Below are 18,838 nucleotides of genomic sequence, written 5' to 3' on the forward strand. Positions count from 1 at the left end.
TCTCCTAGCTCGATTCCACCCTTCCTTGCCTTTTCAGTACTTTGAACCAAAACTGAAGCTCTGATTTAAGCAAAACAATGGCTTTCTTTCAATATAGTGCAGACATGGCTTTTCTGAAACGTGGTACTGATGCAGGAGTTGAATTTTCTCCTCCACTGAGAAAGGGGGAATGGGAGGAGGAGCAGACTGTGAGTGTGAGAGGAGCACATGTCTTTGAGGGTGGATAAAAATTGAGATAGGAAGGCTTTAATTGAAAATTAGGTAAGTGGGTTTTAATTTCAAGGCTTAGCTTGAAGTCCACTATCTGCCTTAGTTTCCTTGCATGTGTTTACAACTGTAATACACAAAATATTATTAATATTAAACAGCAAGGTCCTGTATGCTATTGAACATAAATTAACTATGACCAATCCCTTTGCTGGGTTCAGCAAAGGCCTTCTGTGGATGGATTAGCCTCTTCAATCAGCAGAGGCAATTTAGTCAACTGATGTTTGAAATTGTGGCCACTAGAGGGTGCCACAAACCCTTGCATTCTTCAAGAAATGAAGTTTGAATATTGTTGTTTGGTTTTCCCTGATTCTTGCTTACTGCAAACCAATTAGCCTATTCATGATTTAGGACTTAGCAATACGTTGTGCTGGAATCTAGACCTCTGTTCACTATATAAAAGATTGACTTGTAATTTTAGTATATAATGGCAGAGTGCAAATATAGTGTTTTTCTAACTTGGAGTCTGCTGCAAACTCATGCACTGCTGCTGTCATCTTGTACTCGGCCTTCTCTGTCCGTTGAGCTAACAAAAAGGTCTAGCCTCCTTTAAATTTCTCAAAATTCCCAGAGCAAAGATAGGCTAAGGACATTGTTGAAAATAAAAACTAGCTGACCAGTGCCAGTCAGAAAACCAGACTAAAACAGACGGTGGTAGTAGGAATGGTGGCAGGGCATACAGGCATTAGAAGTAGGCATTGGTCAGACCCTGGCAGCTGCCTAAAGATGCTAGATGTTGGTGTCAGCCCTGACTGGAATTATGCACTCTCTGTGCCCTGAAGGCTGTTACTGTCTCCCAAACTGAATGGAGAAACTAAGGTGCACAATGAGAAAATGGATAATATTGAATCATCTGAGAGGGTTCTAAACATAAAGAGATGTGTGAATGTGGTAATGGATACTTTAAGCAGAGACTCAATTCCTTTTGGTTTTATTAGAAAGCAAATGGAATACTTTTCTGAAAATGGAAAGTGTTTTTATTTCCCCTCAACTTCACAATACTCCAGGACTCATTGCCATGAATATTCAACAATAACGTTAACTATTACAGTTTTTACTTGTATGTAAATAATACAAGTACAAACAAGTATAGTTATATTACCCTGGCGCAGGAGAACAGTCTGCTTCATTCAAGCACTGATCTGTGAAGAAATCTGAATGCAGGGCTAATTTCTCTTCTGTGCCCCAACTGTTTACATTCCTTGATGCATGCTTCCAGCTGTTGGTCCAAACTGTCGTTGCATGTTCCATGGGAACTAGGTCAGAATTGATCGCAACTCATTTGCATTATAATATATGGTTTTTTGTTGGTATGGTAAACTCATTACAGGAAGATTCTGAAAATGGAGGGCTAATATGCTTACTGCTTGTTTGCAATCCAATTTGCTTTTCATAATCATTCAAATTATTGTTGAAATGCTAAGTTTGAGCTACTAGATTGAACTGTATGTATCTCAGAAGTTGCAGAATTATTTGCAGTTGTGCTAATGAGGCGATCCTTGTTGTAGCAGCTTGCTGAAATAACCATTTTAACATCCAGGTGGGCAACTTGTGGCCCACCCAAGATTTTGGTTTTCAGTTCCCATTATCTCTGTTTGCTATGCTGGCTAGGGCTGATAGGAACTATAGGCCAAAAAAAACTCTGGATGGCCACAAATTGCCAACTCTGAATTAACCTTCCCCAATCTGATGTCCTGCTGTTTTGGCCTACAGGTTCTATTGGTTATGCTGGCTGGAGCTGATGGGCATTGTAGTCCATTAAGGAAGGCTGCTTTACATCAAGCAAATATGATAGCTTGATATAAAAAGAGCTCATTGTTGTAATAAAGTACTCATTTTGCAGCCCTTTCTGATTTACAGTGCCAGTTCAAACATTCAGACTCACAATTTATTACTTTTCCTAAAAACCCGGCACTATGTCAGCTGGAGCAATAGCAGATTCACAGTAAAAGCTGAGCATTTGGAACAGTCATTACTGGGTGTTATAAAACTTTTGATTCACCCAATGGTCTTTATAACGTGACTTTCAGAATGCAGGTCTTTCCATGCAGTTCTAGAAATACAGAGAAGCAAGTCCCACCAAAATAAATGGGACTTGCTTTTAGGTAACTAGGTGTAGGATTTTCTCTGTCTCAAAGTGTTTACCAACAATTTTACTAAAAAGTTAAAATTAGGAGGAGGCAGTCTTCATAATGGTGCTTAGAACTGCATCAAATTTTTCTTAGATTCCCATTCTCCTATTTAATTTGGCTACTTTATTCTTTTGTCCTGAGATGAATCAGGACACAGATTATTCTAGAGTGCAATAAAAATTCATCTTTTTGTAACATAAACCATGCAACAAGTGATTCAACTTTTCTCTGGCTGTGGCCAAATGGTGCTTTCCCATTATGTCTTTTAGGCCAGAGCGGTTGGGCAAATTGATTTTTGTGAGTAACTGGTTTATGTGCTTTGGAGGAAAATTTAGAGCAATAGTGGTTCCCAGGATATTTGTAGTGGACCCTTAAATTTATACTGGGCTCAGCTGAGCTCCAGCTGTAGCTTCAGGAAGCATTTTTTCCTTTGTGAGTTAGGGGCTTGCAAAAAATCCCACAAATTTACTAAGAAAGAGGGTGAGGGTTATTTGGTTTTTTAGAAGCCCTTCCTTGCTAACAGCTTACAAAGCAGAAACTAAAATTCTTGAGCTTTAATTACAAGTACCTCAGATGTTCTACCTTACAATTCAGTTTCTTAAGATAATTTAATAGGCTTTATAAAGCCATTTTTTCCTTGCGATCAGCAGTTGAAATTTTGTAAAGCTACTGCTGAACCTTATGCTCAGCATGAGGCAACATGAAATAACAGAATGGCTAATGATTCCATTGCTATAATCCAGAAGGAATCATATGGTAATTTGTCAGGAAGAAAAATACTAAATATAAATAAGAAGTATTAAAGGATCTGGAACTTTCCAGTTAATGTTCTCACAAAAGTATGTTTGTAATTCTTACATTTAGACTGACATAAATTTGGAGGAATGCTGCATGTGGCCAGGGAAAAAAGTCTGCCAGCCCCATTCCCTAACGGTCAGAAATGTTTGGAGCAGTGGTTTTTCCAGTCATTGTAACTTGATAAAGCACTTCGGTAAATGCATATTAGTGTATGTGAAATTGGCCTGCAGAGTTGTGAAGACCTTTTGTACATGTAATAGTAGGCTTAGAATAGGCACACTGCTGGTGTTACATGCTGGTCAGTTCCTTAGCTGCATGTTGGCCTCATGATCCCCCCCCCCCCCTTAGGATAGCATTTCCCTGCCTTCCTTGCAGCTACTCATTTGTTCTTGCTTTTTTATTTATTATTTTATTTATTTTTTTCGATTTATATCCTGCCTTTTTCCTACAAAGGGCTCAAGGCAGCTTACATCTCCTCTGCCATCTTATCCCCACAACAACAACCCTGTGAGGTAGGTTGGGCTGAGAGTCTGTGACTGGCCCAAAAGCTTTTCAAAAGCTCGGCACATTCTTTCCAGCTGCTAAGCCTACTCTTAGTTCACAGAACATACTGTTAACAGCTGCCATCTCTGCCATTTGGACAAGGCATCACATGACCATTTCATTTGTCATGATTAGCCGCCATAAGTTAATTAATCCACAGGGTTCTGACATCTGAGTCAGCAGTCATTCAAACAAGTGAGTCATAGTGACAGGGCACCACGGTTTATCATCTCACGCAAGTCTTGGTGTCCTGGGTTATTTAAGGATTGAACAAACTTCAGGACACCCTATAATAGTCCATGGGCTACCATGAAATTGGGTCAATATGTTAAAGCTGTGTTAATAGGATTTTTCTACTCTGTCCTAGAACAGGCCATTTGATTCAGATAATGTTGAGGTGCTGCTCAACATGTAAACAACCCACACATTCACGAGCAATAAAACTAAAGTCCTTTATTGCTACTTGTCTACAAGAGTTACAACTCTATAGATAAGCTCTTCTGTTGAGGTCTTTGGAATGCAGATGTTAATCCTCTAGTGGTGTCTCTCACTGAGCCCAGGTGGGACTAGCTCTCCTGGTCACGCCTTTCTTCCCTCTGGCCCTTTCTTCCCTCTGGCATAACAAGGCCTGCCTTTGCTCGTACCTCCTCAGAATTCTGCAATTGGTTGCTAGGGAAAAGTCTATTACGCCCCCTGCGTCTCCTGTGTCATGTTCAGGAAGTTCAGCGTCAGTGGGAGGAGGGACAGCCTGCTCTGACTCCTGAGTAGAACTCGTAGTGTCTTTTCCCTCAGGGCTCTCTTGCTTTGATGTGGGCTCCGGTGTTTGCTCAATGGGCAGGGAATCAGGGGGAGGTGCAGCTATCTGCCCAGCCAACCCCAAGCTAGGTTGCAGGGTTGGCTTTTGGATACAGGGTCCCAAGCACAAGACCTCCTCGTGAGGTGCTGTCTCTGTCAGGGCTTCAGGCATGACAGATAAAGAGCCTTAGCAATTATTCTTCTGAACTTGTAGATGGGCTAAAAAAAACTTTCCTAATGCCCTTGCTGAAGGACAAAGATGCACACCGAAATGATGGTGATGACACTCGCACCATATAAATGCAATTACTTTATTTTTTTTTATAAAAATTTGTTCTGAAGACTGTATAAACACCTCAACCTTTTTTAATGCATCCACCACCTTCTCCAACACTAGTCTTTTCCACTAAAAACTGTCAGTGGCACAGTGCCCCTATGAACTGGGTCTGCAAATCATAGCCTACTACAATACTGGTGAAGCTGCTATATGGCACGTTGTTCAATCTGCTGGCACTTCCAAGGCATCAAAACAGTTCCAGGTCAGTGAGAATGGGTTCTGAGTACACTGGGGTAGCTTTGGGTTAGAAATCTGAAGAGCACATGGGCCACTGCCCATTGGTCCTTGACGTGCAAAATAGAAGCCCTCTCTGGATGTTCAAGTCTCATTTTAAGGTATTGTCCCCCTGTGAAGGAGTCTGCCTTCTGTCTGGGAAATGCTGAGAAAGCCAAGCAATGATCAAGCACAGCATTCCTTCTTCCTGTCTTGAGCATTCGGTCAATCGACTGTACCATTATAGGTCCTGTTGAGCTTGTTGAGTGTGAAATCTAAGCTATGTGTAGAAATGGGCTTGCGGTAAAGAGGATTGGAAGCCTAAAAACAAAAAGGGAAATGGTTAAAGCGAAGTGCCTTCACAGTAAGATTAAACTAGTAAAACTGAGTTACTGTTCAATCCCACTTAAATCAGTGGAACTAAAGGAATCCAGTTAGCTCTTATGTCAATGCACCTTGTCACATGGTCAAGGAAGTTTTAATCACCTTTTACTAATCATTTGAGGGTAGTTTTCACCTCAAACAAGCCAAATTGCCTGTGCTTGAATGACACAAGCTGCAGTTGTGCAGGGAAATGACAGCCAGCACACAATGGGCATTAACCCCCCCACACACACACTGATGATGCAGACTGTGTTACCTGTTGTCTTCTAATCTTACCTAGAGTCATTATACAAACTAGTCTATTGAGCCATAACAGTACTGTTCTTTGATGTTAATTATGAGAGGTTTGTTTTGAGTAGCCAAACTGGAAATGACTTGCATACAGAATCTTTCTGCTCCACCTGATTGAAGGAGCAATCCTATAGCCTAGTGATGATTGGGGAAGGGGGTGGGGGGACTATGGCCGATCATCTGGAGCTAATGGCCAACTCCACCCCCCTCCCAATTTTCACCAATTATGGAACGATCTGTGTTTGTGGCCACCCTGAACATACAGCTGAGGGGGGTAAGAGGCAGCTGCTGGCTCACACAGTGGCCTGTTGGTGCCACAGCCTCTTCCCTTCCCCTGCACTTCAGAAAACAGTGTTCAAAATAAAATGCATGGTGCAAGGCACACTTTTTTCCTTCAAGGAAATTGAAAGTAGCCTTCTTGGCTTACCTAACCATAAAAGGCATGACTTTACCCATACTGAAAAAGTCACAGTCAAAGCTGCCCCAAAGTGAGTGGCACACTTATGCATTTCCTCCCATTTTACAACATTTACCCCTTCTCCAGCTCCCATCCTGTTAATACCTACCATTTCATATCTCGCCCGGGACCGCTCACTTTGGAATCGAGCAAATTCCCGCCTGTCGTGAATAGTTACCAACAGCTTCCAGACAGCTAAGATGATAATTCCTAAGAGCACAATGCTGCCCACCACTGCCAGTAAGATCTTCACAGCATCAGGGGCAGTGCTGCACTCTGGTAAGGAAAAGTAAGAGGACTGCTAAAGGAAAAGGCCTACAGATTCCACATTAGGAAACAAAAAATAATGGTGCACATTTCTTACTGAATTTTACATAAGGAATGCATAGTAACTGGAAAATATTAGAATTTATTTTTCAAATGCAGTTTCCAGGTTTGAAAATTCCTTAGCTGAAGGCAGAATCTATTAGCTGGAATGTAGGAGGCAACAGTTAATGGATAAACATCTCTGCCAATTCATTTGCATAGGGACAATGGCAGAAATGGAGTATACATATCCCAATCCATTCAGCAGCTGAATCTGTACACTACACGTGTGGATGGGGAATTTCACACACAAATGTGTATTGCATGAGCAGTTCCACAGTGAATCTAGTAACCTGGGCTGTGTGGAAATAGAAGGCAAAATCTCACTGTTTAGCTGGCAGACACCAGATGTTTTGGACTAAACTCCCTTAAGCCCCAGACAGTATGACCAAGGGGCAGAGATTGTGGGAGTCGTCATTTCAGACATTTGGAGGGCTCTAGGTTGCCTGCCCTTGGGTTAGTTGTGTGTGTGTGTGGAGGGATGTCAATTCAGCTCCTCCCTCTACTTTGATTTCCTTGCCAAACAGCTGTTTGGTTGGATTTTTAAAATGCCGATGCATTCACCATTTCTGGCTGCTGGAATGGCTTGGGAAACGTGTAAGTATCACACCCCTTTACATCTGCAACTCCCTATCTAGCTAAGGAGGTATGCTCAGAAGCAATCTCTTGTGGGGCTGGCTTATATGAATGTTTATTTTTTTAAGCAATGTCTACCATCACACCCATTCTACAGTGTCAAATGGCTCTGGAAGCCATGATGTTTGTGTCAGACTGTTGGCTTCTTCCTAGATGCAAGCCAGTTCATTTAAGAGAAACTGAGTTTTCTCAGGACATTGACAAAGTAGCTCCCAGCAGAGGACATCCTTCTGTGCTGGGAGCTCCAGCAAGACGCAGAGGGGTGTTTTCTGGGAGTTGTCATTGGACTGTGACCAGAGGAAACTGAGTGGTTGACTTCATATGCATCTATTTTTCATACTATGACATTGCTGGCATGTAATAATTGATGAAGTACATTTGGAAGCCTAGAATATGGAATTATTTCAGGAGATGAAAAGTGACGTTATATCTTTGGCTTGAAATGCAACTTCACACCTGTTTATTGCAAAAATCAGAGAAGACTTTTCAACTGAAAAAAATTAAGATTGAACCCTTCCCAAAGTTTGGAGCTGTTTAGGTCCAGAGCTCCAAAGTGTTATTCTGTGTGCAGAGGTCATTGCTCTGTTTAAGCCCTACAAGCATATGGGACAGGTGAGCCTATAAGCTCCAGGTCTTTCTGATTTCTCTTCTGGCAACTGTGCTTGCAAACTGAGGTAAATTCACTTCATCCCATCTCACAAGGCCCCTCTGATGCTCTCCAGATGGCCCGTGGACTGTGTAACACCATCACTTTTTTCTTTCGTAGCACATAGACCACTTCTAATAGGAATCCATTTCCCTGTATTGGCCTATGTATAGTTTTTTTTTTCTTTTCCTGATGAAAGCTGTCCCTATTTTGTCTTATCATCCAATTAAAAATACTGAAGGCCTGTGCATTTTAGGCAAAAGTACAGGCATCTAGAGGCAATGTCCAATATTAATAACTTTTCAAAGTTCGTTCCTGGATCTGCCTTGTGTGGCTAGAAGGGCTTCACTTAGAGAAGGTGCCCTGCTTGAATGCTGTTAGCCATTGCCCCTTGCAGCATTCAGCAGAGTCCTTGCTCCCTGAGCAGTTTTGTTGTTGTCTTTTTTTGAGGGAGATGCATGGATGGTGCTATCACCACCTCTGGTAATACACATCTACATTGTTCCATGCGGGATTATTGGGTGCGGAATATAAATTTAATAAAATAAATAAATCTGGACCCAACATATCCAGTTGCTCTGCAAGCAACTTTTCAGTGACTACAAAGCAGGATGGGCCACTTCTGTAAAGGGCCTTCTTTACCCATCGGGCTGCATGCTGGTGGCAGACAGATCCAGGCTGATCCCTCGTTGGGGTGTCTCCTTTTCCTTACTGCCCAAAGGGCTGGCCAGGGAAATACCAATGGCTCTTGTTATATCACAACAAGGAAAATAAACATGCAGCAAACTTAAGAACCTGGTTCCTTGAGTACGGTGATATTGGTCTTCCCGCTGGTGAGTTCTGAGTAGGTGAACTTCATCACACAGTCCTTCACTGGGTAAGCACACAAGACTGAATGGGGGTCATCGGTTTCTGGAATAAAATTAGGAAAAGGCTCTGCTGCACGTTTGTTTATTGGGCATTAGTTCAGTGCATCACGATGTGTTTAAAATACCCATTATTTTGGCCCCAGCAATGGAAGAATCTGTTGGGATTCTAGGTCTCTTGGGAATTTGGATTCCTTTCAATATGAGAGGCTTCCTGTTGGTACATATGGAGCCCATTATGGAATCACTCAAATGTCTAAAATTGTAAAATGCATTAGCACAGACAGTGTCCAACCCCATTGCCTCAGTCTCATGCCTCATCATTTAGAAATCCATGAATAAACACAATTCCAAGACTGCAAAGGAAATGTTGGTGTGGCTGTCCTACTAAAAAAGGAATAGGAGTCTCTGAAAGAAGGCCAAACAAAACTGAAACTTGGAAGGATTTCTTTACAAAAGGAAGTTTCATTTCCTCCACTAATCTGCATGCAGGAAATAATTGTCTGGAAATAAGCTAATTTTATAGTCCATTTTGGTGAGAGGGATTAAAATATCCAGCACTTGTATGGTTGATGACCCACATTAAAGATACACATGCTGTGACACACACACTGCAGAAGGTCAGCCTTCAGAGGACTTCAGAGGAATCAAGTGTCTGGGGATATGGGGAAGGTGTGTCCAGCAAGTGACCTACTGCCTAGGTAGATCTCATTTTCCTTTATAGAATTTGGTCTTTTTCAAACTATTAAGCCTCCATAGTGAATAGGACATTAGTTTCTAATTCTGGCTTGCAAAAGATGCCACCTAAGCCTTATTGCAGATTGTTGTTAAATAGGTTTTCTAATTTCCATTCCAACTAACCTGTATCTGCTACCAATATCAATAAAAACACTTCCTGCCTTTTCTTCCTTTCAAAGAAATCAGTGTGGCTTAAATAATTCTCCTCAATCTTATCTTCACAACAACAGCCCCTGGAGGTAGGTTGGGCTATAAATCATTGACAGGCCCAAAGTTACCCAGTGAGCTTCATGGCTGAGTGGGAACCAGAACCCCAATCTTCCAGGTCTCCAGTCCAACACTTCTGCCTCCACACCATACTTCATGCAAACGATGCAAAGAAAATATCTGAAACATTGTTAATCGGATAGATCAATAATAGGAAGTAATAAACATTCTGCAGTCCCGGCCAAAAGGATGACCAAACAGTGCATCCACAGCATGGTGGAACATCATAAAGAAAGTGGGAGTTGGAATTTGTTTAGCATTCCAGAGCCTGGATGTGGGAATAGCAAAAGCATCATCCCATTTGCCTATGAACTGCATTTCTGCCAGTGGATTTGACTGGATGGGCAGGATTCTCCCAGAAAAGGGAATGCTTCAGATATCATATCCGTGAGTTAGTTACTCTCAGTTTCTGCTTGCATGCATTGTTCAGTATTTAAGGCCTTCCTTGCCTCTCCCACCCCTGGCAGCCTATGCACAGCCTGAAAGGAGAGTTCCTGACACCAAACCCTCTTCCTATCAATCTGCAGCTTCACACTAAGCCATCAGCAATTTCAGAAGACAGGTGATGACCCTGAGGTATCAGATCAGGCCAGTAATCAAGTGCTGCTTCTTTGCCTAGTGTCTTAATTCAGCAATAGCACCACCCATTAGTTGCTTAATTAAGCAGCATTTAAGCAGGAATGTTATTTAAGACTGGGCAGGCAGAATGCAGAGCTCCACTCACAGAAGTGACTGCCACCAATGGAGGGGGGAAGGCCTGCTTCCCCTGAGCCAGAGCAGTGTAGCATTTGGGGGCTGGAGGGCCAGTCGTGTGCAGGAGGATCCAGGGAAGCCCATTTTCACCAACCCGGCTGCATGAACTTAAATGCAGTGCCAACCTGAGGTAGACGTGTGGCATACGCTCAGCCATAACTGTACAGACATTCACAACTACAATGGAGGTGTTAATACAGCCATGAAAGGAAAGATTGGCCTTTTTCACAGCAACAACATTAAGGACTAGAAAAATGCTCTCATTTTTTTAAATTAAAAAAAAAAAGATGCTCTTATCTGAAGCATTTCTCCCCTCACTACTTTGGATCACTGCAGTACCTGAGTATCAAGTGCACTCTCACCAGATAATCATTTGCAAAGGCTCCTAGAATTCAATTAGAAACTCCTGTTGTCACTTTTGATCCTTATCATGAGTTTAAAGTACATTGCAGACACTGGCTCCTATGTTAAAGGTGTATCATCTGATTATCATTCCACCATTCTAGGCAGAAATTGTGAGGGCAGCAGATTTTTATACTGTTCAACAGACCGAACTCAAACTTGGCAGTGCAAGGGAGAGGTAGGTTTGGTGAGGGCCTGTGCCAATTTTGAGATAGAAAGTACAAGAAACGTCTATTTATAGAATTTTGTTTGATCTGTGTATGAGAACTGTTTATCTGGTTAAAACTAAGAAATTAAACCGTATCAAGTAGACAGAGAAATCATAACCATGAGGAAATCTGACATTGCAACAGATGGCATGATCTCGAGTGTATTCTTTTTTCTTTTGACTTCATTTTTGAACTTTCCACAGGCATCCTTTTGTGGAGTCTCTCTGCATAGCACTGACAAACTGGAGATGTTATCAAAACTGCCATCCATCCCGTGTTTGCATTCCAGACATGTGCTGAATGGTTTTATTTCCAGAAATGGCTGGATAGGTCATTTTCAAGAGCAAGGTGGACATTGTGGGAGAATGGAAATAGGAGTCAAGGCTCACAACAGTTGTTCTAAGCAATTTTCTAGTGGATCAAAATGGGACAAGATCCTCCCATGACAAGGCCTGTAAGATACTTTTGAACAGAAACAATCTTAGGTGCAGTCATAAACATTATACCATCAGGCCTTCCAAGGGTGAAAAAACCCAGAATGTAGACGATGTCACATCAAGGCCTAATTTTAGATTGGTTGTTCTGTGGCATTTTCGTCCTCTCTAGGTATGCACAGTTCCAGTTTAAGTAGTGATGTCTAATGTCCCATGGGCTTTTATGGGCTTGAGGACTGCACTCTGGATGCATACTCCAAATGGAATGTGTGGCAAACATATGAAATCAGGACTGACTTTAAGGACAATCTAGTTTGGGGGAGAGCACTGTGAGTTTCTTATGCAGCCTGGAGGGACCTATTATACTTCCCCCACTAGCAAGATAGCAAGTTTGCTTAATGTGTAGAACCCACTCCTAAAAGACAGAACTTGACTATATACAAACTATATGAACTTAGGAGTTATGCTACCTTATACAGAATCAGAAAAAAATGCCTTTTTCAGCTGCTCTGGCTTTGCAATGGCTCTTTAGCCCTTTGGAGAACTAAAGGGCACTATGAGCAAAGCAGATGTATTCATGGCTACTGATCATATGCAGAAGAAGATTCTGCAACTTTACTTGGCAAATTGGTCCAACTTGCTTGACCCGTCCATCTTTTTAGGATGGGCTCCCAGAGAAGCAATAGGGCAGAGTGGTTCAAATTCTGTATATTAGGATAGGGAATATGTTGTTGAGCTACAATTCTCTAAACACAGGCTGTGCTGGCTGTGGTTGATGGCACATAAAGTCTGAGGGAGGGCTATAGGTTCTCCATCCCTGCTGTAGTCATAGTCTAGTCTACAATGTTTTTTCCCATTCATGAAGTGGAATAAATATGCAAAAGAGATGGTAGCAAAGATGTTTGATAAATTCCTGGAAGTCTGCGTTTGCATTGTGGATACCATATATTGCGACTCAGGTGTGTGAGGAGGATACAACTTAAGGAATTCAAAACACTACAGACTCCATGGTTAAGATACCGTCACTAGCATAAAGTGTATGCTTTGTTCAAAATGCTTCCACTAGGATTCCACTGAACAGCATGTCGATGTTTCAAGTCATGTCCTCAAAACATGCAATTTTTTTCTCTTTGCACAGGAAGAGATTTTCATGGAACTCAGCACAACATTTGCCTGTGTTACCTCTGCATAGCTTAGTTTTGTGAGTTGGGAAAGCAATTTCAATTTAAAATCCTGAATTTTAGGGTTATCCGGATACATATGATTATCTGAAAAGAGCCTTTTGTGATTGGGAGGGATTTGTATTTACAGAAGAAGCCAAAAGGAGTTTCAAGTGGCAACTGCAAGACTGAATCACTGGTCAAATATGCTGCCATAAAACCTCTGCTGCATTTTTGGATACCACTAACAAAAAATGTTACAGTTTTTTTTCCTCAAGAAAAGAAAGGGAAGGGATAACATGTAAATAGCAAGAGGAATCCACAGAAGAGCTGATAGGAATAAACCCGACCACAGACAGATTAGAGGGGAAGGGAGAACAAAGGGTCTTGCAACATTTGCATTGGCAAATACTTAGTGTCTGTGCGGCTGGGGGTGGGGAGTGAGCCAAAGCAGAAGCCACAGCTATGGCTGAGCAGCAACAGCTGGGACGGCTCCCCGCACCCCAGGCGATAAACGGAATGCGACACAGTTTTTAACCCAGTTGTGCTTAAATTCAAGCAATGTCATGGCTAAAGTACGTAGAAGCACTGCCCAAGGCAATGTTATCGATGCATCAAGCATACACATTTCCCTCCCACAAAGATCTGCCTACACAAGCTAAAGAGTTCCTGCATATGAGCAGAATCCCACTGGAGCCTTTGCCTGGAGACCTGCATGGAATGGTTTTTCTATGAAGGGTCACTGACCCTTCATATGGGCCCTGTGGTGGGTGAAGCCCAACATGGTAGTGGGTGTCAAAACTGGCTAGAGCGACTCTTTTTTTCCATCACCCCCTTGCCTGTCCCTCTCTTGCTCCTCGCCACTTCTGTCCGTCTGCCCTCCTCCTTCAGTCCAATGGCCTGTGCCAGCCCACCCCAGTTCAAAGGAAGCATCTTTGAGCCAATCTTCTCCTCAGCCTTGCCAGGCAGTGGCAAGGATGCACCCTCTGTATTACACAAAGGCTGAGGTGGGCCAGGCGCAACCAGGGAGCCAGATGCTGCCACCAACTGAATAAAAGTAGTCCATGCACTTAATCCACCCCCAGCCTGCGAGGGTCAGAATCTGTCAACTGAATCACTTTCTTCTGCTTTCCAAACTAAATGCATTGATTTATAATCTCAGAACATACAAACACGTTGCTTGTTAACTCTTCTAAGGCAAGGGTGGGCAGAAGTTATACTGGCATTTATGGGAAGATCACTGGATGACCAGCAAGGGTTACCAATTCCTAATGGTTTAAAAGCAGTGACAAAAACGCCTCCTCCTGAATCAATCCCTGAATTTCACTTACTGAGATGTAGATTTATGAAGTGTATATCCCAGTATATGGCTTATGGGATATAGCAGGTAATTGTCTCACAAGCCTGAGATCTGCATCATATCCCCTCTAAGCTTCCTGTTTCCAAAGCCACATAGTTGCTCTTTTATTTATATCTGTTCATAAGGCAAATTATCTATAACCAGTTATCTTTTTTTTGCCTCTCTGCTTTGCACTTTCTCAGTTTTCAACTGATCATACATCCAACTAGATCATGGGTCCTCAAACTACGGCCTGTGGGACAGATCCGACTCGCCGTGCCCATTTACCTGGCCCATGTCGCCACCCGCGCACATGGGGAGGTGGTGGCTTGCTCACTCATATGATTTTGGACTCATTGGGAGATTTCTGAGCGAGCAAGCCGCCGCTGCCACCACCCGCCTCACCTGCACATGCGTGCTTGCCGCAGTGGCTTGCTCGCTCAGAGATTATTTTGGACTTGCTAGGAGATCTCCGAGCGAGCTGCTGCCACATACACCTGACGCCACCTCACCAGCCCGTGCAGGTTGCCACCACACTTCAGCTGGCCCCCTATTGAAAAAGTTTGAGGACCCCTGAACTAGATGATCACAACTGGACACAGTTCTCCAGATCTGGCCTCATCAGTGCTTAGGTACTAATAATTCTTTAGCGGTACCCAGAAACTCCTTATCTAATAATATAACAATTTAAACATGCATACATAGACTTTTTAAATCAATTTTTTTCCTGTCAACTAAGTTGTTGTTAGAAATGCATCTCTGCATTTGTTTGGTGATACTTACGGAGAACATCCACTCGCATAATGATCTCATCCCTGCATTGTTTTTGGCAGGTTTGGTTATCTGCCAGCCTTCCTGAGTTGAACAGCGTACACTCAATACAGTCCCTTTGAAAGACGAATCAGAGAAGAGCGATAAGCGTATCTTGAAATCACACTTGCATTTAAAACATGACAGTCAGGCTTCTCAAATTGACACATCTTTTCAGTGGCAACCGCAAATCAAGTGCAGTTACAGCTTGTTTTGATATAAGAGCCATTACTACATATTTATTTGGTGCATGTAAGGGTGAGAAGCCTCACAAGGTTGAACATTCAGGTTTTCATACTTCCCAACTTAAGAAATGTGTGTTAAACTGTAGTTTGGGTGATTTTCCATTTAAGCATCTATTTAGTGAATGCTGGAAATAGACTCCAACCCAATGGCCAAAACTCTATCTAGACCTAAAGTTCTCTTAATTTTAGCATTAGTTTTCTAAGTAATTCTTGTCTTAAAAATAGGAATAGCAGTCCACATGAAACAAACTATAAATATTCTTATAAATTACACAATTAAAATTTTCTTAAACAAGTAACTCTAGGATCAAGGGCCTTGCCCAGTCTGGATTCCTTTGTAAGCAATGTTTTATGAGTCAGCAGCAAGGGCGCCGGCATTATCCCTGGGCACAGCTGCTGACTTAGTGCCAAGGCACCTTGTGGCAGACAAAGCTTAGACTGCCAATGTGTAGGCCATGGCCTCCTCCTGAACTTTTCCAGTCTGCTCAGGACTATGAAAAGAGTGTTGCCAAATACCTGGCGAGCCACAATGCAAGGGCAGTAAACTAGAGGGCCGGGCTCAAATGATGCACAAATCTGAAACAATATCATTCAACAAATTAGAAATGAAGGCTGACTAAGTGAATGCTGAACTACCAGAGCTGTGTCTGCAGACGAATATGCCTAGGACTGTTGACCAGATAAGCAATTCAGCCAGTTTTCTCAAGCATGGCTTTTTCTGCACTCTTATTATTAAAGGCAATATTGTCAACCTCTTATTTGAACTTGTGAAGCCAAAACAGAGCCATTTCACAACAAGCCATTTCAAGCTGCAACACATCAGCTGGCACCAAATCTGACCCTTAATGTAGCTGAAGCACCACAAATGAGGCACCGTCATGAAGCTGCTACTTGAGTGTCTCACTCTAGCTCACCGGCGCAATACCTTTTAGTGCTGCATACACCCGGGCAGGTGGGGCATTTCTCACAAGTCTCCCCAAAGGCTCCAGGTTCTGTGCACTGGCACTTCCCACAGATACAGGTGCCCCTGCCACTGCAGAGCTGGCCATCGTTGGAGAAACACCGGTCCTGCTCTGTTGAACAGTTGCAGTTGTCCCCGACGTAACCACGATGGCACTTGCACTCCCCACAGTCGCATTCTCCATGATCTAAAGGCAATGGAAACAAAGAGAAGCAATCCAGTTGTGCTGTTAGTGAAATGGGCACATACAGTGCCTTGCAGACGTATTCTCCGAGCTTTGACTTTTCTTGAGTTACAAACTGGAATTGACATAGACTTAGTTGGTGCTGCTACCACTTGCCAGACAAACAATTTTCAATGTAGTGAATACTGTGATGTTTTTAATCATCTCACTAAAGCTTATTTGATTGATGGATTTTCAAATGTATATGTTAGTCAATTGACAGGACTCTCTAAGCCACTTAGCAATATACAATAAATGGTACAACTATGGGGGGAAGAGCAGAGGAAATCAGTTGGAGTGAGAACAATCAGTTTTTAAATTCAGGTTTTGTAAGATCTGTGAAAGAGGAGGGCCTTTGCCTGGCACCAAAATTAAAGACTGCACCATGTGGACCTCTTTAGGAAGCCCATTCTAAAGGTTGGGGGCAGCCACCAAGAAGGCCCTTCTTCTAAATGCCATGCCTTATACCTCTTTCAGGGATGGCTCTCTCAGAAGGACCTCATTCCCAGATCTCAATGGGCAGATAGGAGTATATAGGAAAAGGATGTCCTTCAAATAACCAAGTCCCAAGCCTTTTAGGGCTTTGTATGGTAAAACAAGCATGTTAAATTGACCCAGGCTTCAACTGGAAACCAGTGCAATTTGTACAGAATAGGTGTTATGTGGGCACGCAAACTGAGTAAAGTTAAGTAAACAAAACCACTGGCATTAGTTGCCTAAAAATTCACCCCCCATCCTCTTTGCTATGACGTCTTTAAATAAGCTTAGTGCAACCTACTGCCTTCAGAAGTCATATCCTGTAAGTAGCTGAGTGGAGTCCATCTGCATGCCATTCCAGTATCACATTATTTCAGATTAAATGCACTTGTTTCTGGAAGACTCCAGAGATGGTTGGAGAACTTTGGTAAGCAAACAACATTGCAAAGAACAAGGAGCTATCAAAACAACTCTGGCATAATTTTGTGCAGATTCACAATTCAGGCCTCGGTTATTTAAAAATATCCGTATACACATGCCCTGAAGCGCTGATAAATCCATTACTTCAAAATGGACAGAACGTAGCTCAACTACAACTCTGCCTAAAGCAGGCCATCCACCAAAATTCAGTGACTGGGTAAGAAGGGCATCAGACAAGCAACCAAGAGGACAGAGCTGGAAAGGTCTGCAGTTGGGATGGAAGAAACTATCCATGGGACAACTATACAAAGTTGGGCTTTATGGAAGAGTGGTGAGAAAAAAGCCATTGCTGAAACAAACCCTTATCAAATCCCATTTGGAATTTGAAAAAAAAATAATACTGGACACAAAGCAAGCATGTAGAAAAGAGTTCTCTCTCCTCTGAAATTGTTGGTCTTGCTAAAAAATGCCATGTGTGTTGCTTGCTCTGATAACACCATTTCCACCCTAGCAGGACAATGACCTGGAAGCCAAACTAACATGGAGTGGTTTAAAACCAGACCTTAGAATGGCCCAGGCGAAGGCCAGATCTTAATCTGACTGAGAACCTGTGGTAGGACTTGAAACTCTGTTCTGTGATGGTTCCTATCCACCCTGACACAGCTGTGGCAGTTCAGCCAAGAAGAATAAGCAAAGACTGCAGGATCCACGTGTGCAAAGCCGAGAAAGACTTCCCAAGAAGATTGGCAGCTGTGATTGCTGCCAAAGGCACTTCTACAAGGGTAGTGATTTGGGTGGCGGCGTGGTGGGGGGTATTTATACAAACAAGTACTGGTTTGATTTTGTTTGTTTAACTTTTGTGCCACATTATGCACCTTTTCGATCTTCAGTATCTTGTCTACACCAAGTGGCAACTGTGCCCATCAGATCCATTTCTATTCCAGGATGTAACAAAACAAAATGTGGAAAAAGTAAAAGGTGTTGAATATTTCTGCAAGGCACTGTAGATCAGCAGATGGCTGAAAATTCAATGCAGAAACACACTAAGGAACCGATATAGTAAGTGGCGCAAAGCTGCACTTAGGTTTGTTTCAGTGAAGTCCTCTCATGGCTATCAACTTTCTAGGTAAACCTGTCTTGCCTCACATCTACCACTTCAGACCACAGATGAGATCTCATTTGATTGAATCCTTCCCACAGAAAACTTGCATGTTTCAGAGAGAAGCAGGGCAACATTCAGCCATGTGATGCTCCACCTGCAACCTGAAATTAGCCCAAACAGGAGTTCACCTGCTCACCTGTTGTCCTGTAAAAGCCAGGGCTCTGTGGCTTCAGCTGGGGCACAATCAGCCAGTGACTCAGAATGATAATGAAAGAAAGGATCTCAAGCTGTCTGGTTCAACACAAGATAAAACCCTACAGAGGCAGGGCACTCCACAATAAACCAGTCTGAACCGAGTTGCTGTTGGCAATACTTAGTAGCTTAAGTAACTGGGTTTTCTACTTTTGATTGAGATTGTGGCATTTATTTCAAAACAAGTTGAATTGCTTGTAAGGGGTGTTGTGTTTCTGGCACTGAACAAAATGTAATGGCAAGTTTATACATTTTCAAAATCAGTAATAAATCAATAATCAATCATGGAATAATCAGATTACAGATGCTGTCAGT

The 18,838-nt window shown here is 42.5% G+C and overlaps 1 protein-coding gene across 1 annotated transcript in view; it reads right to left on the bottom strand.

The window, feature by feature from the left end:
- Positions 1–4,832: 4,832 nt before the first annotated feature.
- The window catches only part of ITGB5 (integrin subunit beta 5), an 81,279-nt gene continuing 67,273 nt past the window's right edge, over positions 4,833–18,838 (bottom strand). Inside the window, exons 11-15 of the mRNA XM_044438323.1 lie at positions 16,014–16,236; positions 14,817–14,920; positions 8,661–8,777; positions 6,327–6,493; positions 4,833–5,406 (exon numbers count right to left, since the gene is read on the bottom strand). Of these exons, the coding sequence (XP_044294258.1) occupies positions 5,311–5,406; positions 6,327–6,493; positions 8,661–8,777; positions 14,817–14,920; positions 16,014–16,236 (707 nt within the window). The 3' untranslated portion in view covers positions 4,833–5,310. The remainder of the gene's footprint in view (positions 5,407–6,326; positions 6,494–8,660; positions 8,778–14,816; positions 14,921–16,013; positions 16,237–18,838) is intronic.

The sequence above is a fragment of the Varanus komodoensis genome, unplaced genomic scaffold (assembly GCF_004798865.1).
Source record: "Varanus komodoensis strain SLA01 unplaced genomic scaffold, ASM479886v1 scaffold32, whole genome shotgun sequence".
Taxonomy (NCBI): domain Eukaryota; kingdom Metazoa; phylum Chordata; class Lepidosauria; order Squamata; family Varanidae; genus Varanus; species Varanus komodoensis.